Source organism: Nematolebias whitei, chromosome 1 (genome assembly GCF_014905685.2).
Source record: "Nematolebias whitei isolate Nwh7 chromosome 1, NemWhi1, whole genome shotgun sequence".
Taxonomy (NCBI): domain Eukaryota; kingdom Metazoa; phylum Chordata; class Actinopteri; order Cyprinodontiformes; family Rivulidae; genus Nematolebias; species Nematolebias whitei.
In genome coordinates this window covers 15,417,848-15,434,427 of record NC_056498.1, presented here as the reverse complement: position 1 = coordinate 15,434,427, position 16,580 = coordinate 15,417,848, and the positions used below count along the sequence as shown (strand labels likewise).

Sequence of the window (16,580 nt, the reverse complement as noted above, 5' to 3'; positions counted from 1 at the left end):
CTGTTTCCTGGAATATCTTACAAAAAGATCTGAAGCTCTCGACCTTGACCTCTCTAAGCGGCTTCAAATAACTGCTGTTTATGGCAAAAACCAACGCAGACATGTTCCTGTTTTTAGTTTTTACATCGCTTTACATTGTAGCTGTTTTTGTTTAATTTTTTAATATCATTTTCTTTCATTTATTTTTTCAAGTTATATGCTTTCTTTTATGATTGTTTACTGTTGTAATCACTCTTTGTTAAAAACAGGTCTCTTTTGTAAATGAGTCCTCAAGGCTCAGTGAGACTAACCTGTATAAATAAAGGTTGAATGAACATGAGTTTGATTGAAATTATAATAGCAAGGTTTGGTGGTGGTGGTGGTGGTGGTGGGAGGGGAGACGTTGTGAATAAAACCCCCAACTTACTCATTCCGGCTCTTCTCCATGTTCTGCTCATCTCCCACAATGAATACCCTGACTTGACATCTGTGCCAGCATTTTCTCCTGGTGAACAGGTAAGGTACCAGCAATGTCAAACCTTAGAAAACAAGAGAAATACTTATGAATAAAGGTAACTTGTTTTTCATATAGTGATTGAGTAGAAAGTGTTTTTTTTTTATTTTATATTTGAGAACAAAATTACACAGAACTAAAAGTAAAAACTAAAACCTCAGTCTGTAACATTTCATTAACTATCAATATCTTTAATCCTGTGTGATTTATACTCACCTCCATCATCTGCGATCCAATATACATCAATGGTTTTCTTGCCCTGGTCATTTTGAAACACTGTCTTGATCTGATCACTGTCCCCTTCATCAAACACATCATCGGCTATAAACCCCGGTGAAGGACAAACAGAAAGAAGAAAATTCCACATAAGTCGTGCAGGCTCAACAACAAACAAAGCTGGTGGTAGCAACAGTTTCATGACACGTTTCATCTAATCCAGTATTTACACACTTTAGAGTGTTGTGGTAGGAACATTACTGACAATTTCCAAAAGTGGGTTACTTTAGATTGTCTATATGATCGCTTTAAATTATACATATTAATAAAAATTCACACTGTTCTAAAGTCACAAAAAGTCCATGTCAAAAACAAAAAAACGCACTTCTTGTTGATATTTTATTCAAATACTACAAGATCACACAAATAGGACTATTGTATATTGCACCATATAATGTATTGATAATGATAATAATAATAATAATATAATACTTTATTTATAAAGCCCTTTACACAACCACAGCTGCCACAAAGTGCTGTACATATAAAATCAAGAACATTTAAACACATAAAACAGTTGTTAAAACATTAAGATCAATAAAAAAATAATAAAAACGGTGCGGAGCAAAATTCAGTGTGTGCTAAAAGCTAGGGAGTAAAAATGTGTTTTTAAACGAGTTTTAAAACTGGACAGTGAAGGGGCTCGTCTGATGGGAAGAGGGAGATCGTTCCACTGTCTTGGAGCAGCAACAGAAAAAGCTCTGTCCCCTCTGAGCCTCCGTTTAGACTTCGGCACCTCCAGGAGCAGCTGATCAGCTGATCTGAGGCACTGAGCAGGAGAATATGGGTGAAGCAGCTCAGAGAGGTAGGATGGAGCAAGACCATTTAAACTTTTAAAAACAAATAAAATAATCTTAAAATAAACTCTAAAATGAACAGGCAGCCATTGGAGTGAAGACAAAGTGGGGGTGATGTGCTCACTCTTTTGAACTCCAGTTAGAAGCCGAGCAGCAGCGTTCTGGACCAACTAGAGGCGTCTGAGGGAGGACTGGCTGACTCCAAGGAAAAGAGTGTTGCAGTAATCCAGCCGAGAGGTGACAAAGGCATGGATTACTGTTTCCAGCTGCTGTTTTGTAAGGATGGGCTTTACCTTAGCCAGCTGTCTGAGGTGATAAAAACTGGTCTTGACCACCGCTCCAATCTGGGAATCTAATTTAAAATCACTGTCCATTTTAAAACCCAAGTTAGAAACAGTTTTCTTTACATGTTGTGCCAGAGGGCCCAGATCAAGAGAGCAAGGTTCACAGGAGCCACTAAGACCAAACACCATCACTTCTGTTTTATTTTCATTGAAATTTAAGAAGTTTAAAAACATCCAGGCTTTGATGTCTTCAAGACACAACAGAAGTAGCCTAATTGAGGGGGCATCTTTCTTTTTTAGTGGCATATAGATCTGACTATCGTCAGCGTAACAATGAAAAAAGATCCCATGCTTTCAAAGGATTTATCCCAATAGAAGCAGGTAAAAGGAGAACAGCAGGAGACCTAAAATAGAGCCCTGTGGACCCCCAAAACACAGAGGAGCAGTGGAGGATTCAGACCCAGCTATGTTGACAGACATGGTTCTGTCTGCCTGATAGGACCTAAACCAGCTCAGTGCAGTACCACAGATACCCACTTGGTGCTGTAAGCGTGATATTAAAATGTTCTGGTCCATGGTATCAAAGGCAGCTGTTAGGTCGAGCAGGACAAGAACCACATGTTCACCAGAATCATTGGGCATAAGAATATCATTAAAAACTCTGACTAGAGCTGATTCTGTGCTGTGGCAAGTTTTGAAGCCAGACTGAAAAACCTCCAGGATATTGTGCTCATCCAGAAAACATTTGACCTGTGAATGTACATTTTTTCTAAAAAATTTTAAATGAAAGGCAGCTTGTAGATGGGCCTAAAATTAGCCAAGACAGTTTGGTCTAGGCTAGGCTTTTTAAGCAGGGGCTGCTCCACAGCATGTTCAAAACTTATTGGTACAACACCTGAGGACAGACTGCTATTGATAACAGCAAGGATCACCTGCCTAATGCTGGAAAACACCTCTTTTAAAAGACGAGGGGGGACAAGGTCACGAGGAGAACCTGATGGTTTAATATGGCCGACCACATCCTCTAAAAGGGTCAGGGTCACTGGTTCGAATCTATCAAACACAGCCAGGTAGGGGACCAAGAAGGAGGGGTCAAAAGCAGGGGCTGAAATAAGGGCCCTTGTGGTAACAACCTTATTTATAAAAAAACTGCAGGAAGTCATTACAAAGTTCAGTAGAGGCTTCCAGATAGACAGGTAGTGGGGCCTTCAGGACGGAGTCAATAGTTTTAAAAAGGACACGTGGATTATTATGATTGGACACAATAATATCTGACAAGTGTTGTTTTTTGGCCTCTTTAACAGTGTTCTGGTACTGACGTTGACAGTCCTTTAAAATGTAAAATGAAACCTCCTGTTTATCCTTATTCCATCTCCGTTCAGCTCTGCGACACTCCAGTCTGGCTGCAATAGTTTTTTCATTAAACCAGGATTCAGATCTGGCTTTAGGCCGCACCAGTTTAGATGGAGCTACACAGTCCAAAATCGTTTGACAGGAGGAGTCAAACCAGGAGTTCAGCTGTTCGGAGTCAACAGCAGAGCCAGAGGGAGCACAGAGCTGTTCAAATGCAGCAGAGAACTGACCAGCAGTGGAAGGATTAAAAACTCTACGTCGCTGGGCAGGAGCGCAGGATTTAACTGGAGCACAGGACAAACCAACATCAAATAAAAAAAGGCCTATGGTCAGAAATCACACTATCATATAGTTCCAGGTCGTTCATAGACAAGCCGTGAGAGAGAACCAGGTCCAACGTGTGTCCATGTTCATGTGTGGGACCAGCCACCCACTGAACCAGGTTAAAAGAGTCAGTGAGGCTGAGAAAGTCCTTCACCAGTGGTTTCTCTGGACAGCATACATGTATGTTAAAATCCCCAACAATAAGGACTCGATCATAGTTTATCATTATTCCAGTCAGGAAATCAGAAAAGTCATTCAAGAAACCTTTATTATATTTAGGGGCTCTGTAGATGACAGTGCACAGCACAGGGTGTGAGCGACCCACCTCAAATAAAGTCACCTTGAAGCTGGAGAAAGAAGACGGTGCAGAGCACTGCTTGCATTTAAAGTTGTTTTTATAAACCACCGCCGTTCCTCATCCACAGCCTGACATCCGAGGGGAGCTTAAATAAGAGTAGCCGTCTGGTAGAAGTTCAACAAAAACACTCGAGTCATCAGCCTCAACCCAGGTCTCTGTGATGCAGAGCAAATCCAAATGACGGGAACTGAAAAAGTCCCGCAGGATGAAAGCTTTGTTTGTCAGAGATCTGGCGTTCACCAGGCCAATCCTGGCAGAAACCGCAGCCTGCAAAAAGATGGGCGCTAGGGCCCGGGGCAGCATCTTCAGGCTCTGCAGGTTTTCTCTGCGTCGGTGGAGCCGAGAGAAGCAGGAGGGGTGGGGAAGAACACCCACATCCAGGCCAATGACAGGTAGCAGGCAGCTGTCAACAGGATCCAGGAAACGCCAAGGCACAGCGAAAGACGGAAATAATCCATTTCTTGTCTGAGAAATGGATGTAGAATGGGCCAGGCAGATCTTTAGTTTCACCAGCTGTCCTCCACATTTACCGCGGTAACGACAATGTTTCTGCCGGAGGGGGCAGCGCCAGTGCCCGGAGGAGATGAGCTGGGACTCCTGACAGGAGTGGGGGTAAAGCTTTCTGTCCACCATAATCAAAAGCATTGAGATTGCCAACAACATGTCGAATATCCAGGAGGGACTGGCGATTGTACACAAGCACAGACTTAGTGCTGAGCACAAAACAGAGAAATAAAACAAACCAAACCAAGAGCGACAGACGGACGGCCACACACACTGGTGCCATCTTGGGTTAATTCTGAAACTCCTGATATAGTAGTATAGTGAGAGTTAAGGGCTCAGTTAAATGTAATCTAGTATTTATACCTGATTTCCATTTATTAGATTTTTTTTTATGCATTCTCACTCCCACTTTCATTTAAAACAAAACAAATTGTATTAAATGAATATAATTTTTTGGATTATGTTGGTTCTTACCTCCGTCTTCATCAATGGTTTGCTCGTCCTGGTTTTCCACAGTTTCTTCAGGCTCAAAACTTTGATTTACTGTGGAAGCAACAGGAAGTTTATACCCTGTGTTTAGTTTTAAATGTATATGTACATTTGTGGTTGAGCACTGAGGGAAAAACATTTTATTTCATCAAACCTTCATATTCGAAATCAAAAGAGATATCCAGTCCATCCATCATCCTCAAGATGCACAAACAGTAGTTGGAGTCAAATGTGTCACTGGAGAAGAAATAGAAAACTCATTTTATGTGGAAAGATGTTTTCCAAAAATTTCCAAAATTGGAGAAAAAAATCATTGGTTGGTTCTATTTTTATATTACTTGTGTTTGTTTGTGTTGTTGTTTTGGCTAAACAGTTAATGGTACTAATTGTTAAAATTAGAATGATTAAAATCTACAGTTTTATGTTGTTTTTTATTTTATTTTTAAAACAATGTTAAGTAGCTAACAGCTTACTAAATGGTGTTGATATAATCCTCGATGCTTTCAGGAGTACTCTCCCCCCAGTTTCCCTTAAAGCCCAAAACCAATGTGTTGGGTTTCAACTTGCCAAGACCAGATGCCTTTAGAAGAGGGAGAAAAGGAAAAAAAAAAAGTGTTACATTTAGACTTTGTTGTTGTAAATACTCTAGTGCCACATCTGAGTAAATTATGAGCATTGTGTCATGAAGGGCATCCAGTTGAAAAAACAAATTGTCCAAGCAACATCATACTGGATTGGTTATCGCCAAGTTTAACAATGAACAATGTCAGTACTGTTGACAAATGAAAGTGCCAGCGCAACTCGATCTAATGCTAGTCCAAGTCCACGAGAAGAGAAACATCTTGGGAGATAGGGGGAGAAGAGGAAAATCAAGCGTGAAGGACAGAGGGTAGGAACTCTAAATTTAGGGACAATGACAGGCAAAATTAGAGAGATGGCTAGCATGATGCAGAGAAGGAAGGTAGACATATTATTTGTACAAGAAACCATGCAAAAAGGCAATAATAAATAAATTAAGAGAATGAAAGGGAAAAAAAAAAAGAAGTAATAGAATCTATAGACTACGAGTATCCTGATGCATGCTCAATAATCCAATTAATTTTTAGATATCGATTACGAGGTTGGAAAGATTAGTGAGGATGACATTTGGAAAGTTTAGAAGAGGATGAAGAAGGGGAGGGCAGTTGGGCCTGATGGAGACAGAAAACATGGCAGTGAGGGTTTCGATTGAATGATAGCAACTACGTGGGAATTAAGTAAATGAGCCACACAAAGCGGATCAAGCAGATAGCTGTGTAAGCAAGACATAAACAAGAGGTGACTATTTGCAAGCGGGCTGTGGTAGCTCGGTGATTTATGGCTGTGTCAGGAAGTGCATTGAACATAAAAACAATTGCCAAGAACTGGACTGAGTTCATTCGGTGTGGTGACTCCTGGAAAAAAAAAAAGGAGAAGCCAAAAGAAAGAAGAAAAAAATAATAAAGTATGATTTCAAGAAAGAGCACCGCAGTCATATTTTATTTGAGAATGTTGATGTAGAAGAACAGAGTCAGAAAATGAAATCTCATTGTGTCTTTGTAGATTTGAACTGTGATTTGTGACAAAAGGGTGGCAACAAATGATGGAACGGTTTACAAGACACTTGTAAAAAACAGCAATGTTGTCTGATTAGAACACTATGGTAGAAAGAAAAATATAGAAGAAAGAACTGGAAGTGACAGAGCTGAAGATATTGAGGTTCTTCTGGCAGTGGGACAGATGGATTGGACAAGGACTGAGATCATTTGTAGTACAGCACAGATTGAACAACTGGGAAATAAAGTTAGAGAGGTCAGACTGAGATGGTTTGGACATGTCTAGAGAAGAAACAGTGGGAATATTGGTAGAACGATGTTAGAAATACAGCTACCAGAAAAAAGACAAAAAGGAAGAATATGTTATTGGATTTACAGTAAAAAGTTTCTAAAGTTTTTGTGACATCTGGATGATTAAGAAAGGTGGAAATGCTAACAAACAAAATATTTTTTCTCACATGAATACATCTTGTATAATGTACCTGTAACAAGTGTTTAGCTCCCGCTCTGAGACTTTCAGCAGAAAGAGGAGTATAAAATGACCGCACCTTCCTCTTGTTCAGCCACTTTACCATGCTCTCTGTAGCATCATGGGGCCTTGTTGTCCTGTCCTGTTCCTACAAAAGTTCAGAATTTAACCTGCTCTTTAATGATTAATAAAACAAGTAAGGATGACCTTCTGTCATCAAGTTATGGACCAAATAAAAGTTGCTTGTTTCCTTTCTAAAAAGACCACGGTCGAAGCTCCTACCAATATGATGTCTCCACAGATCATGAGGCTGATATGTTTAGTGAAGGAGCCAACAAAGTCCACCAAAGCAGGTCGCTGGTTTGGGGGTCCAGTCAGGACAAGGCACTGTGGCCTGAAAGAAAACACAGAAAAACAGTTAGTAGTAAACAAACTGTAGTTCTTTATTGCTAGCATAAATAAAAAAAAAGGTAAATTCACAAATAAATGATCCAGTTAGTTTAAAAACGGTTTGTTGGAAGTCTAGTTTTTACCTGGCAGTCATTGGTCTGCCAACAATATATTTATAATTTACTTCGACATTTTCTGCTTTGAATGTAACTAATATTTGTAGGTGGACTAACCGAAAATTTTTGACGTGATCCTCCACACCCGTCAAAGAGACAGAATAGGACAGAGCCATGTTGTATGTTCCTGCTTGGACTGATGAACCCCAGTTTATTTCTGTCACATGAGACAAATGTTTAGGACGGAAGAATGCAGTAAATTAAAACACAGACATTGTTGCGGTCTTCTTTAAAAAAACTTTCTTTTATAGTCAAAACGCCCCTACTTTTAATGCAAATAAAGTCAGCTGCATCTAACCATGTTTCCACATAAAGATTCACTTTGTCTTCCCAATATTCTATTCTTTGGTCAGGTTCACACTGTGTGATTTTCTGCCATCACAGAGAAATTCTTTAGAATTTTTTTTTTTTAACAGTTGTTTAAAAAAACAGGGGTCATGAGCTTGGATCAGCAATCTGTAGCTTTCAGTTGTGAGACTGAATTCAAATTTAGAAATACTTTATCAACCCTATTTGTAAATTAAATAAATAGGAATTAACCCCTAACGACAGTTTTTTTTAATCCAAAGCATTTCTTACATACTTTTCATACATTTTTTCATGCACAGTTGAGTACAATGCTTGGACTCAAGCCTGCGGACCTCGCATGGCAGCCAGACACGCTTTCCCTGAGCTATCCAGTCAGACAAATCAGTGGTCTGTGTTTTTTTGGTGTGACTGACAGCCAATTTAGCATTTTTAACGAATAAATACAACCTATAAAACAAATCAAGCAGTCAGAATTTTTTTGTGTGATTTCTACGAGAACCAGTCTTTTGCCTAGCTACAAACTCATCCACAGCCATCTATTTCTGTTTCATTTCCTCCTTTCTCCTCCCAATGTTCAGTAAATCTGAATCTCATAATCAAGAACATTACCAATGTGTAACTTCGTTATATTGTTGGAATGATATTTATGTTAGATTTATGATGTATGTGATGTCCCACAATGTGAGCTTGGAATGTGACCCCATGGGTCAAGCTTCCCTGATTGGATAAGATTTTGAAGAAACACCCCCTTTCTAAAATGAGTTAAAAACTAACACTCAGAGGAGAAGTGGGTCTTTGTCATATCATGGGTCATACACTAAGTTGTGGGTCGAATAAGAGAAAGTCCACCCCCACTGAAATACAGAACACCCTTGAAGCCAAATCCTGAAAGAATTTGCCTTGGCAGCAGATGTCCGTCCTGAGAAAGACGTCCACTCCCAACAGGAAGGTCACTACTAAAAGCCACTTTCCTCTGGCATCCACCTGGGTAACTGAAGCTACGATTCTCTGGAAGGAGATAAAATTTCCTTCCCTCCGGCAAAAGCCACCTCCACCACCGTGCCAGCTTAGTTTTAGACATTTTTATTTAGTTCATGAATCTCTGATAAATTGTACAAACTTTTTAAGCTTAGTTCCAAATTTAAATAAAATATCTCCTCAAAGCTAAAAGCTATTTTACATCATTCATTTTCTTTGCAATATTCCTGGTTATTCATTCACATTCCACATTGTTGTTGATACTCATATTGTCAACAAAAGTTGCATTCACTGGTGATTTTAACATAAACAGTTTTGTGTGTTAAATTCATGAGGGAATTACAGCATGAACAAACTTGTGTTTTGATCAAGGAATCGGTCCAATCTATCTTTATTTCTTGACCTCTTCTCCTATATCTCTACACTTCAATGCACATTATTGGCTCTGAAACCAATCTCCTTGAGAAGGGCTGCACCTCATTTCACTTTGGAGTTGCCCATGGTGAGAGGTGCCAAGCTGGTATAGGTCTACTCTTAAGGCTCTGGATGTTGCAGGGCTGTCTTGGTTGACACACATTTGTAACATCACCCTACCCTAGGGGCATTGCCACTGGATTGGCAGACTGGATAGTAAGGTCTATCCAGGGGTACTGGAAACGTGAGTCTAATCATTGGTCGAACCTCAGATCCAGGAGGAACACTACGGGTTCCTTCTTGGCTGTGGAACACTGGACCAGCTCTTTACCCTCACTAGGATCCCTAAAGGGTCCTGGGTGTTTGCCCATCCAGTCTACATGTGTTTTGTAGACTTGGAGAAGGCATTTGACTGTGTTCCTCAGGGTACACTGTGGAGGGTACTCTGCGAGTATAGGATTAGGGGCCCATTGCTATGGGCTGTTTGGTCCCTATACAAATGGTGCAAGAGCTTGGTTCACATTGCCGGTAGTAAGTCGGACCCCTTCAAGGTGCGAGTTGAACTCCACCAGGGCAGCCTGTTGTCACAGATTCTGTTCATAACTTTTATGTACAGATTTTCTTGGTGCAGCCAGGGGGCAGAGGGATTTCAATTCGGTGACCTCAGGATTCCATCTCTGCTATTTGCAGATGATGTGGTCCTGTTGGCATCATTGTGACGTGATCTTCAGCTCTCATTGAAGCGGTTTGCAACCAAGTGTGGAGCGACAGGGATGAGCGTCAGCACCTCCAAATCTGAGGCCATGGGTCTCAGTCAGAAAAGGGTGGATTGCTCTTCCCGGGTCGAGGGTGAGGCACTGTCTCAAGTGGAGGAGTTCAAGTATCTTGGGGTTTTGTTCATGAATTTGGGACAGATGGAGCGGGAGATTGACAGATGGATTGGTGACACGTCTGTAGTATTGCAGATTTTGTACAGGTAAGTTGGGGTGAAGAGGGAGCTAAGCTGTAAGGATAAGATCTTTGTTTACTGGTCAGTCTAAGTTCCTACACTCACATAGGACCACAAACTCTGGTAAGGATGCTTCCTGGGCGCCACCCTAGGAAGGTGCTTCGGGCATGTCCGACTGGAAGGAGACTCCAGGGATGATCCAGGACATACTGGAGGGATTATGTCTCTTGGTTAGCCTGGGGATGCCTTGGAATCCTCCCAGTAGAGCTGGAAGAGGTAGCTATGGAAAGAGATGTCTGGACCTCCTTGCTTGAGCTGCTCCTTCTGCGACCATATTTCGGAACAAGCAGAAGATAATGGATGGCAGGATGGAACTCTACAGATATATAGATAAATGTAGCTAAAATATGGATGGATGAATATGGTTGGATTGGAAATTAATTTATCTTTTGCTGTACTTTAAAAAAACAATGACTGAACTAAATGAAATTTGAGAGATATTTTGAACGCAGTTAACCAATAATTGGCACTGAGGAAGTAACAGACACTATTCACAAAAAGTTTTGAACGTTTCAATTGTAACAGTTACGGACTCACTGGGTTTGTTGTAGTTAACATATCCAAAAAGGAAGAAGATGATACAGAAGGTGATGAGAGCAGCCCACCAACTGAATAGAAACATCAGAACCACGGAGATCACTGCCCCAAAAAGAGCTGTCCATTTGCTGTAGTAGTGAAACGATGGCCTCCATCCTAAAAGAAAAATTGAAAGACAGATGACAATGAACTTGAGAAACGTAAACAACTCTGTCTTAATTACATATTTAACCATAATCTCAGAAGGTACGGGCAGTTATTTGTGGTGACTGAAGCATATTATTACAGTGATTTTACACAAGCAGCAAAAACAACAACAACAACAACAACAAAAACTTTTGTTTTTATATAAGCAGAGATGCTAACCAGAGCAAAATATATAAACACCTACACATTTTTAGGGAGATCTGATATAATGTAATAGTCATAGCAAATGCAAGTATGTTCAACGTGTAAGTGTACAGTAAGTGTAAGTAAGTGTGTTCATTCGTACTCATCTGCTCACACAGACTCATATTCATGATGCTGTTTGGTGTATTGCTTTAGTACTACTAGTGCTTAGCGTATATTTTAGTCAACATTTTTCTTAGTTCATATCTTGGATCTTATGACTGTTTTTCTTTTACATTTTATACTTTTGTTGGATGTAACTGGGACCCTATGCACACAATTTTGTTCCACCTCATGTACCACATGTGAAGAGAATAACAATAAAGAACCTTGAATCCTTAAAGTATCAGATGATAGCATTTGTTTAGTACAGTGATATTGCTAAATTTGGCCACAGCCTGTTTAAAATGTGGTCTTCCTGATTGCCTAGACTAAACTGTTTTTGATATGTTATGTTTAATATATACTGAAGATTTTTGCTGAACAGATAATAAATAAATTAAAAAACAACAAATGAGTAAGTAATAGAGTAAGTAAATTACCGGGGGAATTTGTAATAGAAGCATGAAAGCAACTGAAGTTTATAAGGCAATAGGAGCACAAGAAGAAGTTGGAGATTAGTGCTGCAATGGTGTTCAACTCCGCTGTGATGAGAAACATAATAGGAAAGAAAGAAACAGACATAAATACACAATGTGTACATAAATTCAGAACTTAAAGTAAATTCTTGAAAGTGCTTTACATTTGTAAAAATTGGAAAAACAAAACTCGTTAGCAAAGATAAAGTTGGACATACCAATGAGAATGAAGGCCACAGCAATGAGGTAGCAGAGAATATATGCTCGGATGGGCTCATTATTTTTCCCATAATCTTTTGCAAAGAATATAATGTATGGGTATATTTTGTCCTTACACAGACACTGAAAAACAGGCAAAATATAATCATAAATTAGATACAATTTTACACATTAAAGAAATTAACTTATCTAAACCAGCCATTAGGGAGCATAAGCCAGTGTCTCTTGTTCCAGTCCATACCTAGATAAATGGTGACCATTGAGTCAGGACATCTAGTGTAAACCACATTTGCCAAAACAAAACTATACTGGATCGGTCGAGGTCCAGGTTAACAAAAATCCACACCGGTTTTGTTGACAAACAGGGTGCCAGAGATACTGTGCTACTGTTAGTGAAAGGCCACAAGGAGGTACAAATGTCAGGAGACGGAGGGAGAAGAGGAGCGTAAAAGGTGCAGGACTGAGGAAGGCAACTCTAAATGTTGGGACAATGACAGTCAAAGGTAGAGAACTGGCTGACATCATGCAGGGAAAGAAGGTAGATGTACAGTATAATGTGTGCAAAAGAAGAAGTGGAAGGGCAGCAACATCAGATTTTTGGAGCAGGGTTCAAGCTGTTTTATCATGGTGTGAATAGGAATAGAAATGGAGTGGGGGGGTCTTGAAGGAGATGTTTGGAAAGGATCTATTAGAGGTAATTTAAAAAAAAAGTGTCCGATAGGGTGATGTGTCTGAAGGTATAAGTAAAAGGCTTGATGTTGTATGCTTTCAAAGGTTATGTTCCACAAGTTAAATGTGAGGTAGGATAGAGAGAATATATGAAAGGATACTATTCTCAGGATGAACTGAGCGGTGGTCAGAGCTGATCTGAATGGATGGTCAGGTTTGGTGTAAAGAAAAGGAACCAAAGACCAGAGGGTGGTGGCTTTTGCCAAGAGGATATAAATGGCTATAGTCCCTTACTTTCAAACGAGAAACATAGGGTGAATTGTAAAAGTGGAGACAGGCACACACAGGTAGACTACATTCTGTGTAGAAGAGGTAACTTGGGGAAGATTGGGGACTGTAATGTTGTGGCAGGGGAAAGCATGGCCAAACAGTATTGGATAGTAGTGTGTAGGATGACTGTGATGAACAAAAGTGAATTCAAAAGATCAAAGATGAAAACTAAGGAAGGAAGAATGTTGTGAAGAGTTCAGAAAAACAAAAGTTTTATAGGCTCTTGGTGGTAAGACAAATAATCCAGAGGACTAGACTACAACAGCAGTAGCGATTAGACAGATGGGCAGGAAAATACTTGATATGTCATCTGGACAAATAAAGATAAGGACACCTGGGCTGGAATAGTGAAGCAAAGGAAGTTATCCTGAGAAAAAAATTAGTCAGAAAGAAATGGTACAGTGAAAAGAATGAAGAGGTTAAACAGGAATTTACAGAGATGCAATGTAAAGCAAAAAGGTAGCAAAGTCAAAACAGGTTGTGCTGGACACTAAGGCCCTGTTTACATGATGCTAACTTTAGTGAAACTGTAGCTTTTCCAATGTGATTCATTTATATGTGTACATGACAACAAGCCTTGTTTATTTTTGTAACTGAAACATCTTGAATAAGGTCTCCGAGTGTAGGTGTTCGGGAAACCCACTGCAGAATTGTGAAATTGCATGTGCGGCAGCAGTCAATACTTTTTCTGAGCATGCATAAGTACCGGTAGATGAACAACAGCAACGATAGCAGAAAGTAAAGTTTGTTTATGCTACTTCCCTTATCAACATGTTTTAGCAACATTAAATTATTCCTTGTCCTGTCAAACTATCTTGTATTCCCCATTTTGGTTGTAACAATGTATATGCTCAAGATTGTGTGCATGTCTTCTTGAAAGCATTGCCAGATATGATAATTACTATTTTGATGAGCTGGTTTAAAAGTCAAGGTACCCTCCTTTCTGTGAACATGTTTGCCAATCAAATCCCACAACTAATCTTAGGACCTCACCCCTCCGAGAATGTGTACAGCACATTTGATAATTTGGCCCAAATAAAATTTCAAGGTGACAATATGACAATGGTCGGGGTGTGTGTGTGTGTGTGTGTGGGTGGGGGGGGGGGGGGGGGGGGGTCTAATTAGAGTTTGCATGTTCTTTCCATTCATGTGTGAGTTTTCTACGGGTACTCCAGTTTCCTCCCACAGACCAAAAACATGCATGTTAGTCTGATTGGTAAGTCTAAATTCTCCCTAGGTGTGAATGAGAGAGTGAATGGTTGTTTGGCCTTGTGATGGACTGACAACTTGTCCAGGGCATCCCTCGCCTCTCACACAGTGATGGGTGGACATGGGCACCAGTGACCCCCATGACCCGAAAAGGAGGAAGCGGGCAAGATATAATGGATGAAGTTCAGAAAGCATGGAAATATGGAAGTATGCACTCAAAAGAAGAGGAATAAAAGACAGCCATAGCAAGACAGAGTACATGTGTGTGATTGAGACTGAGGCAGGTGAGGTTACAGAGAACAGAGGTGACAAAGATTCAGGATATAGAATAGTTCACTGTGCAGAAAAACCTGGTAAAGAGATGAAGAATCGAGTCCGAAAAGGATGGAGCAGATGGCAAAAAGTTTCTGTATTGATTTATGACGTAAAAAGGCAGAAGCAAAGGTCAAAGGAAACGTTTACAAGAGAGTAGTGAGACCAGCTATCTTGTATGATTTGGAGACAGCAGAATTGGCAAAAAGACAGGATAGAGAACTGGAAGTAACAGAGCTAAGATTTTCAGATTATTCTTGGAAGTGAAAAGGATGGATAAGATTAGGAATGAGATTGTCAGAGGTACAGCAGAGGTTGAACTGGAAGAAAAAGTTATAGAGGCCAGACTGAGATGGTTTGACATGCGTAGAAGAGGGACTGTGGGTATATTGGTAGAATGATGTTAGAAATGCAGCTGCCAGGAAAAAGATCTAAAGGAAGTCCAAAGAGGAGATGCAGTAAGAAAGAACCTGGAGGTAGTTGGGAGGATAGAGGATACAGAGGACACAGAGGACAGAGTGGGATAGAGGAGAATGACTTACTGTGGCGGCCCCTGAAAAGGGAACAGCCAAAAGAAGAATAAGAAAAATTGTTATTGTTTATCTATTTGATAGAATATAAGAAAAACAAACAATATTTATTTTAATCAGCGGGGCCCTCAAAAGCCAAAAATACATAATATCATTGAAAACCTGTAGTCATCACAAGACAGCAGGTAAGCGGTACTCAATTTGCAAATTTGTTAATTATGACAAAAACTAATAAAAATGCAGTATAGTCATGACAGCTACATTTTGAAACTTTTTTTTCTAGCACGAAAACCACATTTAATGTAATGGTCTACTTAATATGAAACATATTACAATGGTTTGTTACCTGAAAACCTTTTGGTGTAGTGACTAGGAATCCAAGAGTAGTGGACAAGCTGGCTGCAAAGACTCCAGCTGTGATGAGGTAGTAGAAACCAGAAACCTGCCCCAGTACCTGGATGGAACATTTATTATGCAGACTTTACCAAATTCTACTGAAGTTATAGTATAGATGAAACTTAATAGTTACAACAGTTTTATGATCAGAGTCAGAGAGTCAGAGTTTCTTTATTGTCATTCGCACCTCATGTGGTACATGTGGTGGAGCGAAATTATGTACATAGGGTCCCAGTTACATCCAACAATAAAATGTATAAGAAAAACAGTAACATCTAAGATATGAACTAAGAAAAACATCAACTAAATATACACTAAGCACTCATAACATAAAACATTGAACATCACCACAAACATGAACATGAGTCTGTGAGCAGATGTGCACGCATGAACACATCAACATTGAAACAGATCAGCAGCAACATGAAACAGATCAGCAGCAACATGATATGGTTTTTCACAGTGATTATTCTAGTTAGAGATTCATGAGTCTAACAGCCTCAGGGTAGAAGCTGTTCCTCAGTCTAGTGGTTCTACACTTAATGCTCCTCAACCTCCTTCCTGAGGGGAGTGGGGCAAAAAGTGTGTGTGCTGGGTGAGTGGGGTCCTTCATGATGCAGGTGGCCCTCTTCCTGCATCTGGAGGTGTAGATGTCTGTGATGGTGGGGAGACTGATTCCAACAGATTTCTGTGCAGCCTTCACCACTCTCTGCAAAGCTTTTCTTTCTGCAGCTGTGCAGCCTCCATGCCACACATTGATGCTCGAGCACAGGATGCTCTCCACTGCACACCTGTAGAAGGAGGTGAGGACTGAGCTTCCCAGACCAGCTCGCCTCAGCTGTCTGAGGAAGTAGAGTCTCTGATGAGCTTTCTTGATCAGGCTGGTGGTGTTGTTGCTCCAGCTGAGGTTGTCATTCATGTGTACACCCAAGTACTTGTAGCTGGAGACCACTTCCACCGCAGATCCTCTTATGTTCAGGGGGGTGTAGGTGTTTTTGTTCCTTCTGAAGTCCACAATCATCTCCTTTGTCTTCTTCACATTGATGTGAAGGTTATTCTCTCTGCACCAGCTCTCCAGGTGTTCCACCTCCTGCCTGTAGCTGGACTCATCATTGTTTGTGATGCATCCCACCACCGCTGTATCATCCGCAAACTTTACAATGTGACAGCCTGGATGGGTAGCTGCACAATCATATGTGAGCAGAGTAAACAG

General features: G+C 40.3%; 1 protein-coding gene across 1 annotated transcript in view; it reads right to left on the bottom strand.

Moving 5' to 3' along the window:
- LOC119408509 (solute carrier family 12 member 3-like) overlaps positions 1 to 16,580 on the bottom strand; it is a 41,123-nt gene that overhangs the window by 13,066 nt on the left and 11,477 nt on the right. Inside the window, exons 12-23 of the mRNA XM_037675341.1 lie at positions 15,318 to 15,425; positions 11,921 to 12,044; positions 11,667 to 11,768; positions 10,735 to 10,890; positions 7,545 to 7,644; positions 7,204 to 7,315; positions 6,935 to 7,069; positions 5,352 to 5,458; positions 5,033 to 5,115; positions 4,864 to 4,932; positions 710 to 814; positions 407 to 518 (exon numbers count right to left, since the gene is read on the bottom strand). Of these exons, the coding sequence (XP_037531269.1) occupies positions 407 to 518; positions 710 to 814; positions 4,864 to 4,932; positions 5,033 to 5,115; positions 5,352 to 5,458; positions 6,935 to 7,069; positions 7,204 to 7,315; positions 7,545 to 7,644; positions 10,735 to 10,890; positions 11,667 to 11,768; positions 11,921 to 12,044; positions 15,318 to 15,425 (1,313 nt within the window). The remainder of the gene's footprint in view (positions 1 to 406; positions 519 to 709; positions 815 to 4,863; positions 4,933 to 5,032; positions 5,116 to 5,351; positions 5,459 to 6,934; positions 7,070 to 7,203; positions 7,316 to 7,544; positions 7,645 to 10,734; positions 10,891 to 11,666; positions 11,769 to 11,920; positions 12,045 to 15,317; positions 15,426 to 16,580) is intronic.